Source organism: Suillus bovinus (genome assembly GCF_016758785.1).
Source record: "Suillus bovinus strain UH-Sbo-P2 chromosome Unknown EDB93scaffold_14, whole genome shotgun sequence".
Lineage (NCBI taxonomy): Eukaryota > Fungi > Basidiomycota > Agaricomycetes > Boletales > Suillaceae > Suillus > Suillus bovinus.
The window spans coordinates 244,300-269,055 of NW_024542070.1; the positions used below are offsets into that span (position 1 = coordinate 244,300).

The window sequence follows — 24,756 nt, forward strand, 5'->3', positions numbered from 1 at the left end:
TTTATACGTGTTCCTCAGGCAGGCTCAGCATCAGGGGGATCATATGCGCCCCTGAATCATGTTCAATTATTCAATGCTGGCGGAGTTAATGCATGCAGTCGTGATCTGGTGATCAGTCATCGTGACGAAAGCTAAGATATCGATACGTACTCCACCCTTCGCACGCACTTCCATTGAAAAAGAGCAATGATCCCCGCGAGCGAAATTGAGGAATGTTTTTAAATCAGCAATCACCGCCAGGGGTATCGCTAGGCTGAGAAGCGACTGATCTAGGAAAAAGCTCATTGTAATGCCATCAAAGAACATTCCTGGTAAACGAGCATCCAGGGTGTGGTACGTAGTCACTGCCGAGAATTTGATAGACTCCCCAACAACGAATCTCGATCATCATGCATATCAGCGGTATTTCGAGTCTTCGAAGCTTGCTTGAAGTGGCCTGACTGCGTGTTGACCAAAAACAGCGCAAACTGCCCAATTAATGAGCAATGTACTGAATCACGCCACTGATACCCAAGGTAAGTGGGAAGAGAGCTCTGTCAAACACCAAAAAAATCCCGTCACTAAAAGAGCTCCATACTCTTTGTCACTGGTTCACCGTCTGACACACCGTCGGCTGAAAAATTGAAGCACTGGACTCTTTGTCGTGGTGAGCATGTCAGCTGGTGAATCTGTCTCGAAGGCTGATGGCAAGCATTTAGCGCTGAGAATCGATCAGGGGATAGAGCGCGCGACGAAGCTCAATGACTTTGTTCACATTAAGCCAATCAGATGACAAATGGTCTTTTGTTCCTAAGCGAGTCGACGAGCTTGTGTGTCTTCATTAGGGCATCAGTGAACCAACCTTTCAGCACATCCCTTATGCGTCCACTCGTGTTCTCGGAACTTGGGATGGAGGGAGGCTATCAATGAATGTTCGCCTAAAAGGGAATAGTGTAGCAGACATAGAGAAGTATTGGCAAGTTCTTGACAGTGGAGCTATCTTGTTGGTATCTAGATAGGCCGCATTATTCATAGCGGGGTAGTCCAAGCCCACCTGAGTTGTTTTGAATTAGAACACCTGCCCGCTAGAGATCATTGCGTTCGCTTACTGTCTCAAATAAATATGCATGAAGCTGGGGACCAGGATACTGGATTGTACATCGAAAGAGGATGTTTCCCAGCAATGAGATTTACAAACGGGCTCTTCGCTACGGCCATAGCACCGGAGACGGTATCGATGAAGTTCAGTGGTGGCGTACAAGTGGATCTTCGAGTCACGGAAGCTGGAAGGGATTGGTTGACACCGCTAGATATGCCATGCTTATCTTTCGGGACATTGAGTAATTTGTGCTGAACGGGATGAGAGATGAGAGTGAGAATGAATGTTTGGAGCAGACCTATTGGCTGAGATCCTTTGAGACTCAGGAGATGGTATACGTTTTGAAAGAAAACATCATATTGGGGGCGTGCGGTATTAGAACGGAGTCCCCATGGATTCTTGCCCTTCAGTGGTCACTTAATTTAAAAGGATAATCTCGACAGGAGGACGAAGAACTCGACAGGTTGACAATAGCCTTCACAGCCCATGTAGTAGGACCTCAGCAGTCAAAATAGTCTTGGCTTATTTCGAGTAGGTGACCTTGAAAGATCTGACACCCATGGTATTGCCAGTGCGTGAACGAGCCCACAGCTGTCGTAGTGGTATCTATCGTTATAGTAAAGGTGCCGTAAGTAGTTGACAACGAGCCGGAACTTGGTTGTCTTGGTGGCAATCATGGGATGCGGTGGAACATACTTTTCCAGGAACTTATTGTTAACAATTGTTATTTCCTATTATATATATTCATCACTAAACTTGGACGCCGTACACAACACACGCAAGATTATACTACTTTGTGCCTTGCTTATAGTGTTCTTGTCTTTCTTGTCCTCCACGTTCCCTCCTTCTCCCACTCATCTTTCTAGATGCCTGAAAACCCTCAGCAGGCTCCAGCTCCCGCTGCAGCACCCTCAAAATCAAAACACGGTGCTACATCCCAAGCTCCAGCCGCACCGAGGAAAGTTAGATTCAACGTCGGTATGTCCACATCCTTGCTCTTCTTTCATCTAATTAACAAAATATCTCTCAATAGGTACTCAGTATCAGGTTCTCGATGTCGTAGGCGAGGGCGCATATGGTATCGTTTGTTCAGCTGTACACCGGCCCAGTGGCCGCAAGGTTGCCATCAAGAAGATCGCACCCTTTGATCATTCCATGTTCTGCTTACGGACACTCCGAGAACTAAAACTCCTCAAATTTCTCAGTGAAGCTGGCGTAAGCGAAAATGTGAGCATATTTGCAAGCCATTCATCATATTTACGTGGAGTCACTCATGACTTTGAAGATAATTTCAATTTTGGACATTATCAAGCCTCCCTCTTTAGACGCTTTCAAAGAAGTTTATCGTGCGTACAAAATACGTTATTGAGCACACATGTCATTCAAACTTTCACACAGTGATTCAGGAGTTGATGGAAACAGACATGCACCGTGTTATCCGAACCCAAGACCTCTCAGATGACCACGCTCAATATTTCATTTATCAGACCCTGCGCGCACTCAAGGCTCTACATTCTGCTGATGTCATCCACCGTGATCTCAAACCTTCAAATCTCCTCCTTAATGCAAACTGTGATCTCAAGGTCTGCGACTTTGGCTTAGCAAGATCAGTAAAGACTGCCGAACCATCAGGCACCGAAACCGGGTTTATGACCGAATATGTCGCTACACGGTGGTACCGAGCCCCTGAAATCATGCTGACGTTCAAGCAGTATACTAAAGCTATCGACGTCTGGTCTGTGGGTTGCATATTGGCTGAGATGCTCTCCGGAAAGCCACTATTCCCCGGTAGAGATTATCACCATCAGCTCACGCTGATCTTGGATGTTCTCGGTACACCAACGCTGGACGAGTTTTACGCCATTACAACACGCAGATCGCGAGATTATATTCGAGCTCTTCCTTTCCGCAAACGCCGGCCATTTGCGCAAATCTTCCCCAACGCCAATCCTATGGCTGTAGACTTTTTGACAAAAACTCTTGTAAGTTACGATCTTTTCATCTATCTCATTGGTAGCTTAAACCTATCCTAGACATTTGATCCCAAGAAACGCATAACAGTTGAAGAGGCTTTGGCTCACCCATACCTCGAAGCATATGTATGTGTGCTTCTTACTCCTCGAGCGCACAAGCTTACCTGTGGCTAGCATGATCCTGATGACGAACCAGTTGCGCCACCGCTGGACCCGGAGTTCTTCGAATTTGACCGTGAGTATTCAGGTTTAACAAGCGCGCATGCATATTCATCGTATCCGGCAGTACACAAGGACGATATCAGCCGCGAGCAGCTCAAAGAGCTTCTCTACGAAGAAATCATATCCTTTTGTCCCGCCCCAATCACCTAGACACACCACCGCTGTCCATAAATCAGAGGATTCATATGTAATACTGTGCCGGGCGTCAAATCGATTCAGGGGATAGAAATATGTACGAAATATGTTCTTTGGTGCCTTCTAACTGGTAGTCGTACCGCTTTGCTATGGACAGTACTCATTCAATATTTTGGTGTATCTTTTCACAATCAGCAGCTCATCACACGGATCTTGTAATTATTACATTTTTTGTCGCCGCGACACCCAATATTCAATTTATGCAATTTTTGGGGACCAGGAGTGCCATGGACATAGTCACCGACAACTCGACGGAACTTGAGGCCTGCATGATTGTGTAGAATAGCTGAACGGATCCTATGGATAGTGTACTTCATTCATGTCATATGGAAAGAGCATGGCAGGGCGTTTAGTCGAGAGATACCCAGACTCCACGATTTAAGGATGATTAGAAGGTCAACTCCCCGAGCAGAATCAGCAGAGAACTGTGTCGCGGAAATCCGATATACGAGTTGTCGCCGGGCAACGAATGAATGGCTCTATAACAGACAACATGATTGCGAAAGCGAAAACAAGATGGCTGGGACCAGGACCACATTACAGAGAGTAGTTCCTCCAACTTGAAGCATAGCGTAGACAACACAGAATGCATATAAATAATGTGTAAAACCGTTCCAGATCAAAGCAACGTGACATGACGCTGCTCAACATCATGGAGAACGACACTCCGCATACTGAATTTGCATTTTTGTTCGCGTGTTATGCCGCCATTAGCGACGAGGAGAAACCCGACGACCTCGCAGTTGGATTCCAGTTTCGAGATTCAAGAGCATCATTGGTACGCTGTGAGTGGTCGGTGACGTTGTCGCGAAACAGGTTGTCGAATCTTTCTACGAGAATATGTTCAAGGATGGTGCGACGAAGGCGGCCTGGGGTGGACATCCTCCATGTATAGTTCCCGCCCACGTCCGTCTGACTTCATTCGAAAGGGGTGTGCTGTGTGGAGAGGAATGGGAGTGAATGCTGCAGTCGGACACAGCCAGATTCAAGACCAGCTCGTTACTCTGAAGATCTGCTGAAGGTCGATGATGATGGGAAGCATGCTCTCGTCTCATACTGTCTGCAAGGGGACTGGAATTCCTTCCTCGTCTCCTCTGTCCGTATAAAAGCTGCAAGTCGTATCTCCCTGGAAAAGTCACTCTTGAACTTCTCCCGATGTGTGTGAGCGATGAGCGGGAAGCGAAAGTGTTGAGGCTCTCCTAGGTCGGAACGCAATGAGGATGATGACTGGGCCATGACGTGCTGCGGCTTGCAACTCAGTATATAATGACAGGAGGAGGAACCGCGAGAAACCTGGAACCAGATTTCAGCCATCACCGCTTCCCGCTCCTGTATTGAATGGCTGCTCGGTCAGCACCTCTGGCGGAACTCTGAGCGTAAGAAAGACGCTTGCTAAGCTCTGAGAACTTGTGAGCAAGGTTAAGATCTGTCGACCCAAGATCTTCAAGTGGACTTCTTAGACATGAAGCCAGCCAGGGGCCATTGCTGACCACGACCTTGTTCAATAAGTTCAATTGCGTCTCATAGATTGTCAAGGCGCGTGACACATGATCCCGCATCCACAGGCCGGTGCCGGCCAACGTTCTGGCACGACGAAGAGTTGAAGTAGCTTTGCGCAACAGTTGAAGATTGTGTTACTAAATGTCTGTTAATGCATCCGTCTACGTCGTCAATGCTACTGCGTTGTGTAGAGCCTATACAAGCTTGTCGAGTGCTTCTGAACGGTGTTCAGCGCTTCTGTGAGGTGATAGTAGACGATGGATGTCATTGGATGATCGGGGTGGCCCTGTAAACGCAATGTAAGGGCGTTGCGGAAGAGAGAAGTGATAGAGTCGATGTCTTGAAAATGGCTTTTGAACGTGGCCATGAAGGAAGTGATAGAGTCGATGTCTTGAAAATGGCTTTTGAACGTGGCCATGAAGGCAGGCCCACGCCAGGTTGGTGAGAGCCGCTGCACGGTCAGGATGGCCGACTGAACATTGGTTCAAGGCCAACTGAATCTCAGTGCTGTACGGCATCGTTCAGGTGGGAAACTGTCTTACTTGTTACGTATGTGGTAAATCGTTCAAACGTTCATGATGGCCCAGTCATCTGTGTTCCGAGCAATCTCACATTCAACGATGAGCTACAGCCAAAAAAATACTTACTACAAGACGATGAAAAATGCAAAAGGAGAGGCGATACCAGGGCTCGAACCTGGGTTTCGGGAAATCAGCACTTGTCAGAATCCCGAGTGATAACCACTACACTATATCGCCTTGGGTGTCTGTCGTAACTCAACACATTACGAGCCCATTAACGTAAGTACTGCTCCACCCCGTCATACTATTCCGCAATCCCTACTACTTACTACATACAAGTTTGACATTTCAGTGACTAGGCACGTCTTTGGGCTGACATGTCCGCAGGCGCTGGCAGGACCCCAAAGCTGGGCAGTGGTGCTAGCTCAATTCCGAGCTATAGTTGCCCGTACGCCCATGCCTCGCCGACGAAGATCGCCTTGTGGGGACAAAGTCTCCAGGAATAGTTCTTTGATGCGGGGGGCCAGCGGGGCAGGGGCAAGTTATGTAACCCTATTATTTTCCGTGAGATTTCTTCTCATCACCGGGCAGCAGCGCCTCAATTTTATTTGAATTACCGTGGTACGGAGACAGCTAGTACCCGATGGGATGACAGTCCACCTGACTTGTGTGATCTCATTATAAACGTTTGGTCTCATTTTCCTCTTGTTCTCTTGCTCCTGCAAGCGCTCAGCCAGCATCTTTAATATCGCGGAGTAGCTCGCTACCGTTTACTCCGCTTACGTGCGTGAGTCATCTCGGCCTGCCTCGGTTTCAATGTTGGACGAAGAAAAACGTCAATTTTCCGATGAGAAGGAAACCAAATCCACAAGCGACGCTGCCGGCAATAATCCCATAGTAATATCTGATGAAGAGAAGAGGCTCGTGCGCAAGCTTGACCGTAGGATTCTGCCAATAACATGCCTGCTTTATCTCTTTGCTTGTGAGTAAAATTTTATCATGAGAGCTGGTTGACGCCTGTCCTGTTGTGCTGATGGTGAATCAGATCTTGATCGCACGAATCTTGGAAATGCACGCCTTCAAGGACTTACAGAAGAGAACCTTGGTGGCGACCCTACTGGTACATTGTACGATTGGGTAAACTCGGCATTTTTCTTTTCGTACGTGAGTAATATGACTATAGTTTATTGCCCTATTTTTTATTTGTTACCTCTCAGATTATCTTCCAAGTGCCTGCAACGATAACCTCAAAGTTGTTTCCACCATCCTATTGGATAGCGGGTGCGGCCGTTGGGTGGGGTATATGTTCCACGTTAATGGTGAGTCATACTACCGCTCTTCTTTATGTGTACATTCCGCTTTCCCTTGAAGTTATTCCTTGACTACTGGGAATGTTTTGTTCATGAACAAAACCTCCTATGATACATTCATCATTACTAGTAATTTACCAGCGCGTCAGAATGGCCAATTTCTACCGTAATATTCAGTGGCATGTGCTGATGACTTGATGTTTGATCTCTTTATCTGCAGATCATATAGGTCTTGCGGAATATTCTGTTTGAATACCTACCTATTCAACTGTTTTGTGTCTTATCTATTAGCAATTTCGAACCTGAACGGTTGCTCATGATGCATGCCATTTCTCCTGCAGGCAACAACATTCAATTTTGGAAGTCTCATGGCCGCCCGCGTTGCGCTTGGCATATTTGAAGCTGGTTTTGGCCCTGCAATTCCACTTTATTTTTGTAAGCCATACATCATGCAATAGGCCCGTGGAGGAAACAGTATTGTTGACACCACCATCCAAGCGTTCTTCTACACTCGCACCGAAATGGGCTTGCGCATGGCATATTGGTTTGGTTTTGCGGCGGTCGCGGGTGCGTTCGGTGGGCTCATCGCGTTCGGTGTGCAGCAAATTGGGTACGGACCGTATCTCGCTGGCGTAGGAGGAGAATGGGACTGGAAAGTTCTATTCCTTATTGAGGTTAGTTTCCGTGTTTGCTCAAGGGACAGGTGGTACTCAAGCCACTCGCATTTATCTTGCCGAGTGCTGCTGTGTTCTATATTCTGGGATCTTGTTTTGTCTCAGTTTTCTCCAGGCTGCTTGGCCTTTGATATGTGCAGGAGGATCCCGTTTACCTGAACCACACCGCGCAATGTTCGCTGTGCTAGCCTCTCTTGCATTGCACTTTTCTCCTGAGAGATAAGCATGCCAGTGATGCTATGCATTGTTTTTTTGTAATACTATCTAATCCCTCCAGGATTAATTTTCTGTGGTTTAGATGTGATTTGTCCTCTATAGACTTATTGGCTAACAATTTGGTTCTCAGGGAATTCCGGCACTTCTTCTCGGTGTTCTGACTTTCTTCGCGCTCCCTGACCGACCGGAGAGCACGAGATACTTGAATGCGAGAGAAAAAGAACTTGTAATGGAACGCATGAACAGGGGCACAAGCGCGGATATTGGCGCTGTGGTCAACAAAGGCGAGCCATTTCCCTATCCTCGTACAACGCAGCAAGGGCTCATCGACTTATCCTACTCAAGAACACATCATTATAGCTCTCCTAGATTGGCGTATATACACCGGCGGAATGATTTACTTTGGTGTGAATTGCGCTCTGGCGAGCATTTCGGCATTTTTGCCAACGATTATTGAGACTTTCGGGTACAGTGCGTATTACCCTGCAGTCTGATAAAGGTTTTTCTTGTTGATAGTTTCTTTCTAGCCAATGCGCTCGCTCAGTTACTCACAGTACCACCATATGCAGTGGCTGCCATTGTCCTCTGTATGACGTCCTACACATCTGATCGCATCCAGAACCGTGGCTTGGCGGTTGCAGGTGCATGCACTGTCGGTGCTATTGGTACGTAGCACATATGTTGATTTACGTTCAAAGTTTCCTCATGTGTCATTTCAGGCTACCTTCTTTTACTTACAGTCCCCAACAATGTTCACGTACGATACTTTGCCGTGTTCTGCATCACGAGCGGGACATACACTGCCATTGGCTTAATCATCGCATGGTGTACGCTCTCTATCGCTCACCATACTTCCCACCACAACTCACGGTTTCAACAGTTGCACACAATCTCGGCTCTGAGACCAAGAAAGCGACGGGCATCCCGATGTTCATGGCAATTGGGCAATGCGGGAGTATCCTCGGCTCGCATATATACCCTTCGACGGACGGTCCGAGGTACATGTACGTCCCGCACTTATCCCCTCGCATCGTGTCTTCATGTGTTGATTGGTTGCTGTTGGTAGCTCCGGCTTCGCTATATCATGCGGCCTCGAGGCGTTTGCCACTGTTTGCGCGTTAGTGCTGTGGGTGTCGTACAAATACGATAACGCGAAACGCGATCGTGAGTATGGGCGTCCGGACCCAGGTGCTAATGTGGATACGAGCGAATTGGCGGATAAGGTGGATACCGTCTGACTCCCATTGATATTATCCTGACACCTTCCACAGGCGCCTATGTTCAGGTACATAGCTTAGTGAGGAGGGAATGTACAAATTTGCAAAAGATTGGAACAATTGCAAATAAGTATCTATACAACATACTAGTCACATCTTCCCTATGACAACACAGTTGAATCATGTACCTGGACAACAATTGTAATCATGCTGCGGATAAGTCACCATTTGATCAAAGAATTAGATATGACAGTGGAGGTGGTCTTGCGTAGCGAAGAATGACTTTGGCATTCTTATGGCCATCTGGTTCTGTAAATGCACATAGAATTAAGAGGGCGGAAGTGCTTACGCACGTAGTATAGCTTCACTGATAGGAACTGCACAGTTCCGAGTCGATAGAAAGAGTTCCAGAAGGCATAAAATTACCTGTCTTTGAAAGGCGTTTTTAAGAGCTGAGCGTTGATGATGTGAAAAGAAATGCGGAGCTCATGATAATTTGAGGGTAGAAGGGGGGGGAAGGAGTACAAAATATATGTTGGATGAATCGACTCAATGGAAACATGACCTAGGCCAGCCCGAAATTTCGTTGTTATAGATTCAAAAGCGCCCGGATGGGCAGTCCAAGCTCCCGACAGATACCCTCCATGTGTTCTCGCTCCCTATCAGTGACATTATCACCGAACGCAGCATCCGTTTCTTCCAAGGTCTGTACAACGTCGTCAGCTATGTTCGACAGGACATGCGTGCATAAAAAAACTTACCCGACCCTTGGTCTCTGGGAAGAATAATACTATAGAGCGAGTTAAGCGTATTATTTGACACGATTGCGGAATTTGACGCACAAACTGAGAGTAACGCGGCAAGAGAAAATCCGGCAAATATAAAGTACGCCATCCCCCCTACATCCAACATTATCGGCGTCACGAGCCCGACCACACTGAAGCACATCAATACCAAAAAGACGGAGAAGGGTAATAAAACCGCGCACAAGTTCGATAGCCATGTGGTCGATGTAGTAATGGAGATGCCAGTGGACCGGAGGTGCAATGGGAAGATCTCACTGGGAATTACTGGTGAATGCATTAAATCATCGTGTAAGATGAAACGAACCACTCACCCCATCCAATCGGGGCCCATGAGTAAGAGAAGTTGACATCATAGATAAAGACGAAGACTATAAGATAGTTTAACATGCTCTGTAGGTAATTACAGTATACCTACCAATGGCCATGCGAGCCGCTATTGCATGTGCTGACCAGTCCTTGCCGTAAACGGTGACAAGAGAACCCACGATTGCCAGACAAGTGAAACATCCGGCAGCACCAGAGATTAATAAAGGCCGCCTGCCCAAACTATCGAGAAGAACAATAGCAGGTAAAGTGGCGAGCATCTTCAAATGATGATAAGTTAGGAGTATACGTAGCATTGTCGATACTCTGAACTCACGTTAACAATTCCATAAACACCAGTGGCAAACAGGGAGGTAGTGTTTGGGTCAAGGCCCAGTTGGCCAAAAACTGTGGATGAGGGTCAACTCTGAATCCAACAATTGATATCCTTCGTAAAACTTACTCGTAGGCGCGTAATAAATGAGAGCCTTCAACGAAGTGAGCGAAGTCAGTTCCAGAAGGATGAGCCACAACTTACGTTTATCCCCTGGCAAACCATAAGTCACTAAATGATAAACAAGACTGATTTGAAAACCCACCATAAATTGTTGGAACATCATAGTAAGACAACCCACAATGATACGCTTGGACTTTGGCCAGCTAGATATCAATGCTAAATATTTATTGATCGTCTGCCTGACTGGCCCCGCATTAGGATATGCTGCCTTCGTAACCTCCCTTGCAAAACGAACTTCAGCCATGATCTCTAGGAATTCAATGCGAACCGAATGATTGTCAGCGGGCTTCCGGCGAAGACGCGACAGCTCCCCCAGAGCCTCCTCTTCGCGACCTTGCTCAACGAGCCAACGGGGTGAGTATGGCATGAAGAACATGCCAATGCCGAGACACTGCGCTTTCATAGGTATGAGTCAGAGGCAGAAGATATAGCCAACACACCAAAGCAGGGAATAATTGGAACGCAAGTGGAATTCTCCATGACGCTTGAGTTTGACCAGTACAGCCACCAGGCGGGACATCGGTGTAAGGATCAAACGTAGGTCTGCCGTTCAAAAGCGCCCCGGTGTATGGTATTTCAGGGGCACATCGGGTCCCCCCGATATGTGAGGTGCCATATGCAATCCAGTCTTCAAGAAATGAGCTCAGACGAATATATGAAAGCAGACTGCCACGTACAACTAACAAGAATCTACATTTTGTGGTGTCCAATGCATGACCTCAGTACTGAATGTTTCGCTTTTGCGTCACTCACCCCAAATGTGATAGCGAGTTGCTGCAGAGAAACTAAAGACCCACGAATTTTGGCACTAGATATCTCTGCAAGATACATCGGGACAACATGCGTTAGAGAACCGATTGCCAAACCGGCAACAGCGCGACCTGCGAATAGATAAACTAGCAAAAGAACTCTCAGAAAGCTGATAAACGTGAATGGAATGTAACTTACCGGGAGATGTGGCGCCTGCTTGGAGTGAACTTCCGAGAAGAAAGATCACCACATTGCATATTATGTCTACCTTCCTCCCGATCTGAGTCATTGTCCATCACAATTTGTCCTGTCTCGCCAGATGATAGATCTCACTTTGTCACAAACGGGACCATTCACATTAGCCCCGAACCAAGCAGCTGCGAATGTGGATTAACTGACGGACGCTTGTAGCATGCCGCATTAATTTACCAACCAAAAGTGTGGAGACAAACCATCCCTACAAGTTGTGAGACTCAGGAAGGCACAACATCTATTAAAACATTACCCTTACCTTCAGCGTTGCATTCGTGTAGATCGCCGGAAACTTCGCCCCAAAAGACTCAATGACGAGCACGTTGCTCACCACTCCCTGATGCGCAGTTAGATGCGTATCTACTATTATAAGAAGTCATTTCTCGACTCACCTGATCGTAGCCAAAGAGCTGTTAATGTACACAACAAGGCACAGTGTTACTAACGGTCATCAATTTTGTAACAAATAACTCACGAATCCTCCGAGAGACGAAAACAACGATATGCCAAGTCTGCGCGACAAATGTATCCCATCGTTCATATTCACTGGTACACCATATCTCCAAGCCGCTCACATGAATTTATTTTCAAAAAGGCCTCTGAATCCAACACGACCTTCTGATCCAGCGAGGACCGAGTTAGAGACACTTCTAGTACCGTTCCCGTCTTCTTGCTTTGACTCGATCAAATTTGAGAGCGGTGCCAGTGATTGAGGCATATTCTTCAAGTTGCAGCCTGTATTGTAAAGAGGGGAACTGATAATCAGGCTTAAAACATGCCGCAACTTATAGCGGGATAATCAACTCTCGTTTTCAACTCTGATCAGAAGGGTACGACGACCAACAAGGAAACTCCACCTACAGCGCCAAGTCCTCTACACTCGCACATTCATCTTACTTCGGTCCGTAATGATTGGGGGAGAAAGAAACTGCGAGAAGCTGCTTTGCGCGGGCCCACGGGGTCTCGGAATCCACCGTTCAACATGCCAGAATCATTGGATGTCCTATTCCTTTATGACGCTGTGAATAAGTCATACAATGGTCTTGGGCAACGTGCTGGCAGGCTTCAAGCTTCAAGCTTGAGATAGAAACTAGGACTCAGAAGTGATGACTCGAAACATTCCTATCGGCAATGGGCTATGGCCTCTTATCACGACGGCGCGGGTTACTAAGTGAGCCTACTAAGTGCTAAATGGAGCCGCGTTGCCACGTGCTAGTATGGAACTGAGGAAGTTCCCAGACTATGACCGTGTCTCACAGTCCAGGGTGAGAAACGGGTGAGAGTCACAGTGATTATTAACTTTTGAAAGAAGCCAACCTGTCTCGTAAATGCATGGTCACAATTTCCAGTAGAAATGGTATGATATTCTGGAAAATGATACAAGGAAAATGATATGATAAAGCAGGAAGGAAATCGTAGAGTATGTAGAGATAGAGGATACGATAAAGAGAAAGAGATACGATAAAGAAACAGCTACAACGCAGAGAAAAAGAAAATGAGAGGGATGGACGGAAGAATGGAAAGCGAGCAAGAACGATACTACATAGAAGAAATGATATATGATGGAATAGAAAAATAGGATGCAACTCAGGAATGGAGGGGTATACAACTAACAGTGAAGCCGTGGGTGGGATGTATAGGTGTGGGGGGATACAGCGCTTAAATATGCGGAATACCAAGCATGTAGGCCTCAAGGCTTACTCCAAGAGAAGGGCTATGGAACGTTCGAATCAGAGACACATCCAAAGGGAAAGTACAAAAACACATACACTTGAAAGGAGGGACCGCCAGGGCATCGTCGTCAAGGAAGGACATCGAGTCCAATGAGTGCATCGTCCCGCACAAGTCGTCCAGCGATGAAAACTGCACAGCAGCATCCAAAGCTTTCATGGATGATGACGGGCGAAGAGGTTCTCGGTGACAATTGATGCTTCGTGCCTTATTCCAGCCAAGATCTGCGGAGAAATATTCAAATCAGGGCGCTTCCAGCAAATAGTAAGAGTACATACTCTTGAAGGGAGGGATAGGAAGAGTGTCATTGTCAAGGAAGGACATCGAGTCCAACGAGGGCATCGTCCCGCACAATTCGTCCAGCGATAAAAGCTGCACAGCAGCTTCCAAAGCTTCCGTGGAAAATGACGGCCGGAGAGTTTGACCTGAAACTTCGTGGCATTCGTCAAGCCAGGACATCGAGTCCAAGGAAGGCATCGAGGCATCTAGATCGCCCAGCGAGTGACACTGCATAGCAGCATCCAGAGCTTCTAAGGATGATGATGATGACAAAGGTTGATTGGCAACACCGTCCAATGCGACGTCGAGCCAGGACATCGAATCTAGAGAAGGCAATGGATCACGCAGATTGCCCAACGAATGGAGTTGCACAGCAGCATCCAAAACTTCCAAGGACGGTAACGACGACAGGGCCCCGAGTTGACTAGCAATGCCATGCGATACGTCGTCGGGCCGGGACGTCGAGCGCAAGGCACGCAATGTGGTAGCGGGGGTGACTGGGGACGAGGACGGAGGCAACTCCCGGTTGTTACCTAAGGAGTGAATGGGTCAGGATGAAAGAAGCAGAGTAGAAAGAGCACTGACTAAGTTCTCGCGCCTTACCCTTTGCAGCATTGCTGTTCTTCAAAGGTTTAGGCACTTTCGCGTTGTCCTTGACAGCACTGCCGCTCTTCTTGAGAAAAGGGGCTCTAGGCTCCTGCACCTTGCCCATGGTGGCACTGCCGCTCTTCTTGAGAAAAGGAGCTCTAGGCTCCTGCACCTTACTCTTCTCGAGAGTCGCAGACTCTCGGGGGGGACGGTTATCACAAGATGAGTCTATGAACGTCTTGTCCTTAGAATCGTCAACTGTAATAGCAAGAACTCCTTACCTTTGGATGGGAGATTTTTCAAGAGTACTTCTTTAGGCGCAGATGACGCCCTCGTGCCAGGAGTCAGAATCTTCGAACTCGGCAGTACACTAGATACCGGAGACTTGACGGTAACTGGATGCCTGATGGAATCAACCGTCGCAAACGTCTTTGGGGTGGTGAACTTCATCGGGATTCCAGCTGCCTTCGAGCCGACTGGTGGGGATGGCTCTGCAAAAGCATCTGTCAATTAGATAAGACGTCGCAAGTGATGAACAAGAAGACATACGAATGTATATTGATTCACGATCAATAAATCGAAGCGATCTAGCAGAGATTGAGATACCTGACCTTTGTTTCTTCGGTGCAGCACTCTTCGGTGTAGGAAGATGTTGAAAGCCAGGAAGAACTCGCTTTGGGATGGTGCTAGCATCCACAAAGGTAGTACTTTGTACAGGTTTGGAGTCCCAAACGATGTCTTGAGGTGAAGGAGGTGGTCTAGCTTGAGATAATGCAAATTCTAGAGCGGATATCCTCGTGTGGTATAGAGAAAGTGTCTTAGAGATATCCTTGCGAAGGTCGGCAACGTCGTTCTCCGTTCGGATCTGATCCTTCACCTGAGAGGTAAGTTGGCCATGCAGGCGCTCGTGGAAGGCATCCAGTTCCTTGCGAAGGTCAATGACATTACGATCCGTTTGAACTTGGTCTTTGATTTGACAGGCAAGTTCATTACGCAGACGCCTGTGGAAAACATCAAGCTTCTTGTTGTCCCGCGAGACACGGGAAGTAAGCTTGTCAAGAATCTTCTTGCTATCTCTCGAGGATTCGCGTTCCTCGTGGAGTTGTTTGCCGAGCTCGTCAATTTGGCGTTGCTGATTGGCGATGAGGGTAGCGAATTCTTTAGCCTCGAGGGTCATCATTTGTTCGTGGTAATAGGTCTGATCTTTGACGGCATCCACATCTTGTTTGACGAGTTCCACTGTGGCACAGAGGTTCATGATTTCGAGGTCGGTGGTCTGCACAAGAGTCTCGAACGAGGAGGAGAGAACATCAACGACATCAGATAAACGTAGGAATTGATGTGCGAGGAAACCGATTTGACCAATGATTATGGTAAAGAGCTGGATGGCACGACACGAGAATGAAGTTGAGAAGGCGTGTGACATAGCACCATCTTGATTTTTCATCGATGTTGCGTTGTCTGTGCTGGATGAATCGTCGAGGAGGGCGTGGGGATCGGAAGCAGGAGAAGATTGTGCAAAAGCCGGAAGGGTGCATGCTGCTGGATTGACCATACCAGAAGTGGATCGCGCCTCTTGGATAGGTGCAAGAACGAAGGCGATAGGGATTATCTTGGTGTAGTCAATCATGATGACAGTGTGAAGTGGCTTGAGGTGAGAAAGTGCGAGGTGATTGCACGGCGTCGAAAAGATAAGAACAAGGCTGGAGCACAACACAGAAGAAAATGGCGCCTGCGCCCCCTTTATACCCGGGCCTGCTGATGAGTAACCTGTTTCATATCGCAAAGACATACCAGTCTAACTCCAGCATGACAGAGACCTTCGAAAGCGAACCGAACGTCCGAGAGCCAGAGACGGCTTACTATTGGACGTTGAACAGTTCGATATTAAAGACTTGTTTCATACTACAATTCAAGATCAGCTTATGGTGGTCTGCGATATTGCAAGACAGTGACGGAGTGGGAATGACAGAATTTTAAACCGTTGGTCTGGTTTGGAATTGCATTGCTGATATGTCTCATACCAGAATTCGACTGCAGAGGAAAATAAAATCGTCGGAACTCTACAAATCGCCGAGACGTACTACTAGGTCACCTAGGAGTCCGAATGCAAACACAAATCAGCCTAGTAATGCAAATTCCCGAACAATAGATCTAACCTTTTATTTGAGTGCTGCCTAAAAATCGAGCACTTCAGTAGCTGCCGCAGGAGTGATCATATAGAATTTCAAGCAGCTTGACCATTGTCAAGAAAACTAACAGCTGCAGTGAATCTCAACATTACGTTCAACTCAACATTCTCGGCTGACTAAGCGGGCTCTGGCGCGCTCCGTGGGAGTTTCTTTCTAAACTCGTAAACATTCAATGTTCAAATATTCGCTCCTCACTGCTCCAAGTTAATTATCAACCAAGCTCTGGTCAAGTCATGGCCGACGCAGGTGAATTTCCTTCCACCGAGTGCTTTCACCGAGATTCCGCTCACCGCCTTGAATAATAGGATTTTTCAAAGGCACTTCTGCAGACCAGGACCGTCGCTTCTCAGACAAAGAGTTGAAGTTGTTAAAGTCTATGAAATTTCCACCAGAGTTTGATAAAAAGGTGCGCCATTCAAGTCTGGTGCTCTAAATTTAATTCCTATCTCGTTCCTCAGGTGGACCTCAAAAAAGTAAATCTCAACGTCATACGCCCATGGATCGCCAAAAAAGTCACAGAACTCGTCGGCTTTGAAGATGAAGTGGTCGTCGAGTATGCCATGGGTCTTCTCGACGACCCAAATCACACCGTAAGCCCTTTTATATGTTGAAAAATTTTCTGTGTCCATTTCATTTTCCTTTAGACTCCAGACCCAAAGAAAATGCAAATAAACCTGACGGGATTCCTCACGGCATCAACGCCCTCCTTCATGACTGCTCTCTGGTCTCTACTGCTGGAGGCTCAGGAACATCCCGCAGGCGTGCCGCAGACATTTGTGGAGGAGAAGAAAGAGGAAATGCGCAAAGCCCGCGAGGGTGATGTGCGTGCCATAGGTGAGAGAGACAGGAGGGTCCGTCTCGACGAGATAAGAGACCAGGAAAGAGGTGAACGTGCAGGCCGTGGACGCGGAAGGGGTAGGGGTAGAGGGAGAGGCGGATTTGAAGGTGGCGGTCGAGGCAGAGATAACGGTTGGGGTGGACGCGGTGGTGGTGTAAGTTCTCTCAATGTTTCTTTGAGATGCTCTAAGAGTCATATGATATAGCGTCCTAGCCGCAGAATTTCTCGTAGTCCACCGCCCCATCGCAGGCGCTCCCCGTCTCCGAGCTCCCCATTTGACGCAAGGAGTTCCCGATCTCCGCCCCCTTCCCTCAGACGCTCACGCTCTCCAAGGCGTTCCAGATCCCGCAGTCCTGTGTACCGCCGAAGCTCCCCTCCTCCCCGTAGATCCCGGACCCGCTCACCTCCCCTTCGTCGCCGACGCTCCTTAACTCCTTCTCCTCGCCGCCGCAGACGTTCACCATCGGTTGATTCTCGATCTTTGTCCCCTCCGCCACCAAGGAGACGGAGACGGTCTCCCAGTTACTCACGCTCACCTCCACGGAGATTCGGGCGAGAAAGAAATAGCCGAAGTCCCCCGCCTCAGCGTCGTAAACTATCGCGTTCGCCCTCTCTTGCTTCGAGTCAGTCACGGTCTGCGACGAGATACGCCCGTCGCAGGAGTCCGAGTCCTCGTAGGCGGGGCAGCGTCTCTCGCTCGCCTGTCAGACGACGGGTTACTCGCAATGAAACCGGTGATGGCGGAAAGGGAAAGCGTCCTGCGAGGCGTAGTCCTTCGTCCTCGCGTATGGATGTTGACAGACTGAGAATCTCTGATGAGCCCCTTCCACAAAATGCCAGAGGTGAGCTGAAAATCAAGGGTCAAGCGAGGCGAAATAAGTGGGATGACGCGGACAGGGATGACGTATGCTTATATTCTTCATCACTTGTGCTCAGCCAATATTGATCGTGAATTTTAGGGAGGCCTAGAGCAGCATGATCTAGAAAAGCGAGAGAAAGAACTGAAGGAGAGAGCATTAAGAAATAAGGTTGTCAGAACTCGTAAGGGAAGTAGTGGCGCTGGCGGTTCGGGATAGAGGATTCTATTTGTTATCCCGACCCATTGACAGAGCCACATTGCGTGCAAACACCGTATCGTTTTTCTTTCTGCTGTGTCCGACTTCTAACGTACTCAATTCCTTATGCATCTAGTGTTCCATGTTCATTGTGCACCCCAGCCTGTCCGTATTTTCTGTTAGAATATATTTTCCTGCCAGTGTGAAGTCCGCCCTCTTTCTCTAAGCTTTGCTGTGTATCCTTTCTAACTTTTTCTTTTTGAAGACAGCGAGTTGGATTTCTCCTGCAGTTTGACTCGATGGGTTGCACTCGCGTATCTCGGTGGCTGTCCCGAACTTGTCTCCGCGTGCTCTCGGTCCGTGATCTGAGCGCTAGTACGAGTAACTTGATACATTACACAGCGGGGAAACTGACATTTTACCACCTATTGCCGCAAGTGAAATCACATTCGAAAGGTATTCTGGAGTGCTCTAGAACGCTCTGGGCTAGGTCTGGAATGCTCTAGCCAGGTCCAGTTCTGCTTTTGATTGAAATCTTGCAAGAGGCAAAGTGTTGAAACCCCCGATGTGTTATATTGGGTAATTGCCGTTTCACAGACAGTTTTTCTAGACTCTAGCTTATTATCAAATGAAACGCTAATATTTCAGTACCATGTATCCAAGACAATCTCTTTGAGTGGCCGTCCCGATTGATCTACCCACGGAGGGCATGCGTGCAGAAAACTTCAGGATGTGTATAAACAAACTATGTATACTAATCGGAACGCCAACGATACAGACAATACAGTTTAGAGACAAGGGTTATGCTACAGACAAGATGTAAGATGTCAGACAAATGTAGGAAACAAGCAGAGCAGCTATAAGTATGAATTAAAAAAAAAAACAAGCAGAGCAAATCAGGATATCCTAAAGTCTACCAGTGACCGAGTTCAACTTCGTCTCTATCAAAACCAATTTCAAGCCAACGCTCAGGAGTCTCTTTACAAGGAGCCCGGAAGCCCACTTGTTGGTACAACTTCTGAGCGGAATTACTAACGCCAACGTATAACACAACTTGCTCGTGCGTCATCAACAACCTGGTCGAGCAGAAGTTAGTATCATAGTACAATCTCATAGTTAATAGTTCTCACTCTCTGCAGACGCGGCGAACCAATCTTTTAGCATATCCTTGACGCTGCCACTTGTTTGGCGTGTAGACCTTCGTGATGGCAGCAACAGTGTCTGACTGCCGCGTGGCAGCCACAATAGTCGCGATATCAATTTCTCCATCCTTCTCGATCTCGCATACCCAAACCTGTTCGTTTTCGATCAAGAGCCTGGCCTCTTCAGAAGCTCGCTCGGAAGAGAGAGTGAATGGATGCTACAGATTTTCATCAATAAAGGTCCGCTTGAAAGACAGTAATACAGCAGACCTACCGAAGTATTAGAAAACTCTTCACACAATTCAGAAATCTTGCCGGCATCCTGTGATACCGCAAGACGTAGCTCGATGACTTCATCCACTGATGGAGGGTTATCGCAGACCTTGAACGTCTCAGGAGTACAAATCGAAAAAAATGCATCATAGTACGGTTTATTGATGCGCTTGACCTCTGCGATTTTCTCCCATGCGCTAGCAAAAGCTTCGGCGATTGGTTCAACAGAAAAGACAGAGAAGACCCTCTGCCTTTTAAAGTCAACATCTTTCAGAAGCGCCTCGCAGAACACCTCCATGGAACCTTGGAGGAGTTCCAGGCTCAATTCAACGGGGGATACTGGAATAATGAAAAGGGGGTATGTGCCCAATGGTCCCTCCGTGCAGGATAGTATGAATCTGATGTTGGAAGTTGTAGGCTCCGAGTAGACCAGCCAAAACTGCTCGGAGCCGGGCAGGAACTCTGGGTGACTGGAAACCTTCTCGGCGTGCGGGAGGATCACATTTGCGCGAGCAGCATTGTCCCTGCCCCGTAAAGTGACCCAAACATCCTCTGGGATGTTGGTGCGATCAAAGCGGCGAACAGATGAAATCAAGTCAGGCATGTTGTAAGGATTCTAAGGCTGGAAGGATAACTGTGTAGGAGGTAGTGTGGGGGGTAGTGGATTCTCGAGCTTTATATCCATGACTGCACCTGCCAGACTACGTTACGAGGTTATCTAAACGTTGGGATATTCAGAAAGAGCCCGGGGTGATAAAGAAGGCCAGAAAACGCGAAAACGTACTGCTGTATAGGAGAAGTAAACGGGGACATGAAATATAGTAGCAGCTTTGTGCAGAGGTCATTTTTCGGTAGAAGTTCAAAGTACTTGCCTGGTGGCAGAAAATGTCAGCATTCGATGCATGACACTCCAGTTGTGAAACTTATGAGACAAAGCGTATTTAATGGATGGTAGCCGAAAAACCACAGGTAGTTGAGAAATTGGCACGTGCCGATAACGCTCTCCACGTATTCCAACGTACCGACATTCATGTAAGCGAGATATGGGTGCCGTGTCGAGTTTAAGGGACGAACACTAGATCATCGAAAAACTGTTATATATGCCATAACAAGTACGATAAACCTACAGACCGTGTTATATTCAAGTATCCGGACTCGTGCCCAAAGAAATATCGCAAAGATCGAGAAAACGCCAATTGCTGTGAGCGCGCTTTAGATCTCGGTACAGGCATATGTTTCTTATCTCTTACAAGATTTTTCCATGGAACGGTTTTGACATTTAGCGTAGCCCGCAACGATGTAGCCTCTCCTCATTAAACCCCGCGAGTCCGACCAAATAGCAATGCGGCCGTGTGGCTGAGTTCCATCAATCATATATGGAGTGCTCGACACCATTCTTTGACTATGGAAGAGGACAGACGCTAACTTTGAAGCTGGGATATACCATCCGGAAAGTTCAGTATGTTCCAACGCGAATTATGTTGCGGGGCGGTGCTAACGTGACTGAAACATGACAGAGGATAGCGTGCACAGGAAGCTCACTAATAGTATACCTTGAACCAGGCGCGTTCCAGTGCGCCAGCGCTTTTGATGAGCGGAACGTTTCCCGTTTGAAGCTGAGTCCCACTAATGTTGAATCTCGGTCCCGCGTACCCTGTGCATACACAGGGCATCTCAGACTCTCCATCTGCCTCAAACTTGGCAGTCCTATGATACATCATAACTGATCGGTTTCACCTACGTGAAAATTAAACTTTAAGGTATATGAGAATCATGAAGTACTTACAACAAATTCCATTCGTTCTGATATTACGTCTGATATTTTCCACTCGGTCACGTCGTTTCCAGCACGCAGTAAGGGTTGTATCTATTCAACCTAAACCTGGGTCTGTTTCTATCGCGAGAGCAGATGATTAAATTGCAGTATAGTATTAGTATATTATCCGATGATGTTGGTTGACAACCTTAGTACCGATTGGAGTTGTTTGGCAATACCCTGCGATTTACACAGGACCAAACACAAGCCAAACATCAGCGCTTCAGCTGTGTAAGCAAAATATTGCTGGTACCCTTTGGGAGTGCTCCGATGTCGGATAAAGCAGCTCGGAGCTACACCCATGTGTCAAATCGTGCAAAGGCTCGGGCAACCGTAGAAAGAAAAAACGTTTTTAAAAGTGTCCTCGAAAATCCATTCCGAATACAATGGTTGTTCTGATCTCCTCCAACTTACAATGCGTCTAACATCTCGAGTTAGGCCCTCAATCCCATCAAATGCGCAAAATTTATTCCTCGCGAAACTCGTAACCACTTTGGAGAGCGAGGTGAGGAACGGAAGTCGAAAATCCTTCAAGGCATACGCTAGGAAAGCCCTACTACGATCAGAAATTGCAGATTCGGTGGAAGGAACAAACCCGAGCTTAGGCTCGGTGGTAGGTTCCAAACCCTCTGCATGCGCCGTAGGTTCCACTCCTTTGCCAGCTCCGGCCGTTAGTGAACTTACTCCGTCGTCGGGCTACATGACCGTCGGTATCAACGAAGTGACAAAGAGACTTGAATCGCAGTTGAAGTCTGTCCGACATTCAGTTACACTCACTACCACGTCTCCCGCCAATCCAATATTCCCCGAAATGTCTTCCATTGCTGTTGTCTTTGTGTGCCGTGCCGATGTCAATCCTCCGATCTTATTGGATCACATCCCTCACCTTGTAGCAGGATGCAACTCTACACGCCTTGGATCTAACCCTTTGGGAGCTCGACAGCCCCTGAAATTGATCATCTTACCAAAGGGCTCAGAGTCCGCACTCGCGCAGGCGCTTGGTCTGAGGCGAGCGTCCGTAATTGCCATTCATGTAAGCGTTTCAGATGTCATGATCCTTACTTCTGATGCCCTCGATAGGATGATGCCCCGTATTTACCGATCTTTTGCGATATGCTTCAATCTGTACCTGTAATCAGCGCACCTTGGCTTGTACCTCCAGCTCAGCATAATTCTCCGAAATGTTTGATTCCCACTCATATCAAACAACTCCGCACCACTGCACCCAAAGATATGAAATCTGCGAAAGAACAAAGGGCAAAAGCAAGAGTTGCAGCTAAGAAGAATGGTGCAAAACGTAGGCCCAAGAAATGTCTCCTTACGACGGCAACGCCAGACGCATAAACTCGCGATACACAACGTCACGCTCCATGTATTGGTGAGTACTCGTCTGCAAGTACCGATTGATTTCTCATCTTATCGTGACACAGTTTGTTGTTTATGTGTACCGTTCTCTTGCTGGGGCTCGTATCAACTCTATGCGGCAGTTCTGTTGCCCTCACTGCTCAGATAATATGAAGTCGCGTGAATTTAGCGTCTGAATTATTGACATTTGACAGAAGTTAAGACATGTGTGTATGCATTCCATTCAGCGGTGCATATTCAATTGCACGGAAAGGATGTCCTGCTAAGCCCCTCGCTAACAATGGTTGTGGGAAACGTCAACAATATGGATGTCCAGCTGATTTGTCTCCGGTACACACAAGAATATCAATGGCACGCTTGGACAGTTCTTCAACCCGCCGAGGGACAATTATATACTTCCCCATGGGTTTTTGGTATACGCCGTCACCACCCACAGGGGTAAAGGACAGAAGACAGTAAGGGACAACAGACGTCCCTCGTGTATCAGATCGATACTGGAAAGAATCCAGACTTTGTGGCCCTGTTACATCCCAAGAAAGTACATCATGGCAGCCAATTCGAAGCATCGTCGCAAACCGACGGAGGAGCAAAGCAAACTTGATCCAATCTACGAAGATCTCCGTTGATCTTGGGGTTGATAAATCCGACAGACGACGCAAAGCCTATTGGTGAGCAGTCCATCTAGAAACGTCCAAGGATAATTGGCTGGATAACAGAGTCCTGGTTACGAACGGTGATACGCCGCATTGATTTCGCAATTGTTTGTGTCATGCTTATTATGTGTCAACGTAATGTTGAAATCGATGGCAATGATATCTGCATTTGAACTGGAGCTCGAGAGCCATCACTGAGAGAGCAAAGGTGGTGCACGTGTGAGTCTTATTACTAAGCGGCGTATGACCAAATTAGGATTTCATTACATGACGACATCTTCCGTTCAACTATGTAGGTCTCGCCCGGTTTTAGTAAATTGTGAGTATATCGAAGAATTCGTGCTTGGTCTGGGCCCCTTATGTCTGTCACCTCCACGCCCACAGGCATCCGAGTTCGCTCCACTGGCAGCTCCAACTCATCGCCTAGTGTTGCGATGTCTGCCTATGGCTTTCTCCTCATATCAGTCGCCGCTCTGTGTATCATAACTTTGTGCTGCTTTGTTCGTTGCCGGCCTGGCGTGTTTATCGACACATCCTGGGATACGACAGAGCAGCTAGATGGGAGGGTTCGTCGACGAAGGAAGTTGGTACCTCCTGTCTTGTGGGATACTTGGCTGACCCGCCCTCCGTCACCCACCGAGGAAGTCTTGGGTGTGGGTCAGTTTGAATGGTCGAATATTCAGGTATGCACTGTACTTATGTTCTGTTGCCTTCGTGTCTAATGATCGCTTCCGATAGCCTGTATATGTATCTCTCATCTATGCATGTCAGTCTCGGCCTGCACGTCAATTCGCAGTAGCCGAGTCAGAAGTACCTGCGGATCGCTCTACCGTGGCACAACTTCTTCCCCATTCTTCTTCGTCCTTACCTTTACCCCCGCGAAGACGGTTTACATTCCCTCTTGTCCATACTTTCAACTTCCATATGTGGCCACGACGACGCTCACACACTCATCATATATCAACATCATCCGAAAAGCCCATAGATAATGAGACTGAGAACCACCCAGAAGCTGTTCAAATTGCTGTGATGATCTCCATGCCTTCCTCCGCCTCTAGATGTTGGAACCACGCAGGGGGTCCTTCGTGTCACTCTACTGGCCCCGACGATGCGCTGTGGGAGTATCAGTTCGGGGTCGCGCAGATTCCATGGATAACATAGTGAGTGTACTGATGTTGATATGCTTTGTGTTCTTCTTTCCTGCTACTAGCCCCCAGTGTGTGGACGTAGCTGTTCGCGTTTGATTGAAAGAAACATGTGCATATTACATGTACCTAGCAATAACTCAAA

General features: G+C 47.5%; 9 protein-coding genes and 1 non-coding gene across 10 annotated transcripts; 5 read left to right on the forward strand and 5 right to left on the reverse strand.

Annotated features, from left to right (window-relative positions):
* Positions 1–1,944: 1,944 nt before the first annotated feature.
* On the forward strand, positions 1,945–3,423 carry EDB93DRAFT_1081614 (kinase-like domain-containing protein; the record flags this gene model as incomplete). Its single annotated transcript, XM_041445635.1, has 7 exons — positions 1,945–2,056; positions 2,112–2,305; positions 2,364–2,424; positions 2,477–3,060; positions 3,112–3,177; positions 3,226–3,286; positions 3,338–3,423. 7 exons carry the CDS (start codon positions 1,945–1,947, stop codon positions 3,421–3,423), a joined length of 1,164 nt encoding a protein of 387 aa, XP_041309732.1.
* Positions 3,424–5,643: 2,220 nt separating this feature from the next.
* Positions 5,644–5,726, reverse strand: EDB93DRAFT_t47. Its single transcript has one exon. It is a non-coding gene; the product is annotated as a tRNA-Gln (tRNA).
* Positions 5,727–6,305: 579 nt separating this feature from the next.
* EDB93DRAFT_1269383 (major facilitator superfamily domain-containing protein) lies at positions 6,306–9,305 on the forward strand (the record flags this gene model as incomplete). The annotated part of the gene is made up of 12 exons (XM_041454296.1): positions 6,306–6,471; positions 6,535–6,653; positions 6,707–6,808; positions 7,141–7,234; positions 7,298–7,395; positions 7,820–7,973; positions 8,035–8,160; positions 8,217–8,354; positions 8,409–8,516; positions 8,570–8,693; positions 8,756–8,912; positions 8,961–9,305. The coding sequence occupies 12 exons, from the start codon at positions 6,306–6,308 to the stop codon at positions 8,985–8,987; spliced, it is 1,413 nt and encodes a 470-aa protein (XP_041309733.1). The 3' UTR covers positions 8,988–9,305.
* A 190-nt stretch (positions 9,306–9,495) lies between these two features.
* Positions 9,496–12,252, reverse strand: EDB93DRAFT_1248402 (general substrate transporter; the record flags this gene model as incomplete). The annotated part of the gene is made up of 20 exons (XM_041452706.1): positions 9,496–9,612; positions 9,668–9,696; positions 9,749–9,843; positions 9,895–9,976; positions 10,024–10,080; positions 10,128–10,296; positions 10,353–10,423; positions 10,479–10,503; positions 10,554–10,562; positions 10,615–10,923; positions 10,973–11,160; positions 11,210–11,222; positions 11,286–11,428; positions 11,481–11,562; positions 11,616–11,659; positions 11,712–11,739; positions 11,794–11,871; positions 11,927–11,944; positions 12,010–12,046; positions 12,110–12,252. 20 exons carry the CDS (start codon positions 12,250–12,252, stop codon positions 9,496–9,498), a joined length of 1,737 nt encoding a protein of 578 aa, XP_041309734.1.
* Positions 12,253–13,231: 979 nt separating this feature from the next.
* Positions 13,232–15,924, reverse strand: EDB93DRAFT_1248403 (uncharacterized protein; the record flags this gene model as incomplete). The annotated part of the gene is made up of 6 exons (XM_041452707.1): positions 13,232–13,248; positions 13,304–13,489; positions 13,544–14,077; positions 14,130–14,360; positions 14,414–14,623; positions 14,682–15,924. The coding sequence occupies 6 exons, from the start codon at positions 15,922–15,924 to the stop codon at positions 13,232–13,234; spliced, it is 2,421 nt and encodes an 806-aa protein (XP_041309735.1).
* A 586-nt stretch (positions 15,925–16,510) lies between these two features.
* On the forward strand, positions 16,511–17,607 carry EDB93DRAFT_188491 (PWI domain-containing protein). Its single transcript, XM_041455625.1, has 6 exons — positions 16,511–16,570; positions 16,630–16,730; positions 16,783–16,914; positions 16,969–17,158; positions 17,191–17,316; positions 17,368–17,607. Exons 1-5 carry the CDS (start codon positions 16,558–16,560, stop codon positions 17,211–17,213), a joined length of 459 nt encoding a protein of 152 aa, XP_041309736.1. The 5' UTR covers positions 16,511–16,557; the 3' UTR covers positions 17,214–17,316; positions 17,368–17,607.
* Positions 17,608–19,130: 1,523 nt separating this feature from the next.
* EDB93DRAFT_1102350 (uncharacterized protein) lies at positions 19,131–20,236 on the reverse strand (the record flags this gene model as incomplete). The annotated part of the gene is made up of 3 exons (XM_041447196.1): positions 19,131–19,293; positions 19,348–19,577; positions 19,634–20,236. The coding sequence occupies 3 exons, from the start codon at positions 20,234–20,236 to the stop codon at positions 19,131–19,133; spliced, it is 996 nt and encodes a 331-aa protein (XP_041309737.1).
* An 843-nt stretch (positions 20,237–21,079) lies between these two features.
* On the reverse strand, positions 21,080–21,588 carry EDB93DRAFT_1133272 (uncharacterized protein). Its single transcript, XM_041449030.1, has 2 exons — positions 21,419–21,588; positions 21,080–21,369 (listed from the first exon to the last, which is right to left on the reverse strand). Exon 2 carries the CDS (start codon positions 21,317–21,319, stop codon positions 21,089–21,091), a length of 231 nt encoding a protein of 76 aa, XP_041309738.1. The 5' UTR covers positions 21,320–21,369; positions 21,419–21,588; the 3' UTR covers positions 21,080–21,088.
* A 130-nt stretch (positions 21,589–21,718) lies between these two features.
* EDB93DRAFT_1239571 (uncharacterized protein) lies at positions 21,719–22,792 on the forward strand (the record flags this gene model as incomplete). Its single annotated transcript, XM_041451649.1, has 3 exons — positions 21,719–21,837; positions 21,887–22,481; positions 22,529–22,792. The coding sequence occupies 3 exons, from the start codon at positions 21,719–21,721 to the stop codon at positions 22,790–22,792; spliced, it is 978 nt and encodes a 325-aa protein (XP_041309739.1).
* A 752-nt stretch (positions 22,793–23,544) lies between these two features.
* Positions 23,545–24,748, forward strand: EDB93DRAFT_188550 (uncharacterized protein). The gene is made up of 3 exons (XM_041455627.1): positions 23,545–23,785; positions 23,851–24,149; positions 24,205–24,748. The coding sequence occupies exons 1-3, from the start codon at positions 23,710–23,712 to the stop codon at positions 24,625–24,627; spliced, it is 798 nt and encodes a 265-aa protein (XP_041309740.1). The 5' UTR covers positions 23,545–23,709; the 3' UTR covers positions 24,628–24,748.
* The last annotated feature ends 8 nt before the right edge of the window (positions 24,749–24,756 follow it).

What these genes read in the sequence shown, in the direction of transcription:
- EDB93DRAFT_188491 (XM_041455625.1), top strand. An exon ending in TCGACGACCCAAATCACACC is followed by an intron (nt 16,915 to 16,968) that starts GTAAGCCCTTTT and finishes ATTTTCCTTTAG; the next exon opens with ACTCCAGACCCAAAGAAAAT. An exon ending in GGGTGATGTGCGTGCCATAG is followed by an intron (nt 17,159 to 17,190) that starts GTGAGAGAGACA and finishes CGTCTCGACGAG; the next exon opens with ATAAGAGACCAGGAAAGAGG.
- EDB93DRAFT_1133272 (XM_041449030.1), bottom strand. Translation starts at nt 21,319, where the DNA reads ATGGAGAGTCTGAGATGCCCTGTGTATGCACAGGGTACGCGGGACCGA.
- EDB93DRAFT_188550 (XM_041455627.1), top strand. Translation starts at nt 23,710, where the DNA reads ATGACCAAATTAGGATTTCATTACATGACGACATCTTCCGTTCAACTA. An exon ending in TCGCCCGGTTTTAGTAAATT is followed by an intron (nt 23,786 to 23,850) that starts GTGAGTATATCG and finishes CCACGCCCACAG; the next exon opens with GCATCCGAGTTCGCTCCACT. An exon ending in TTGAATGGTCGAATATTCAG is followed by an intron (nt 24,150 to 24,204) that starts GTATGCACTGTA and finishes CGCTTCCGATAG; the next exon opens with CCTGTATATGTATCTCTCAT.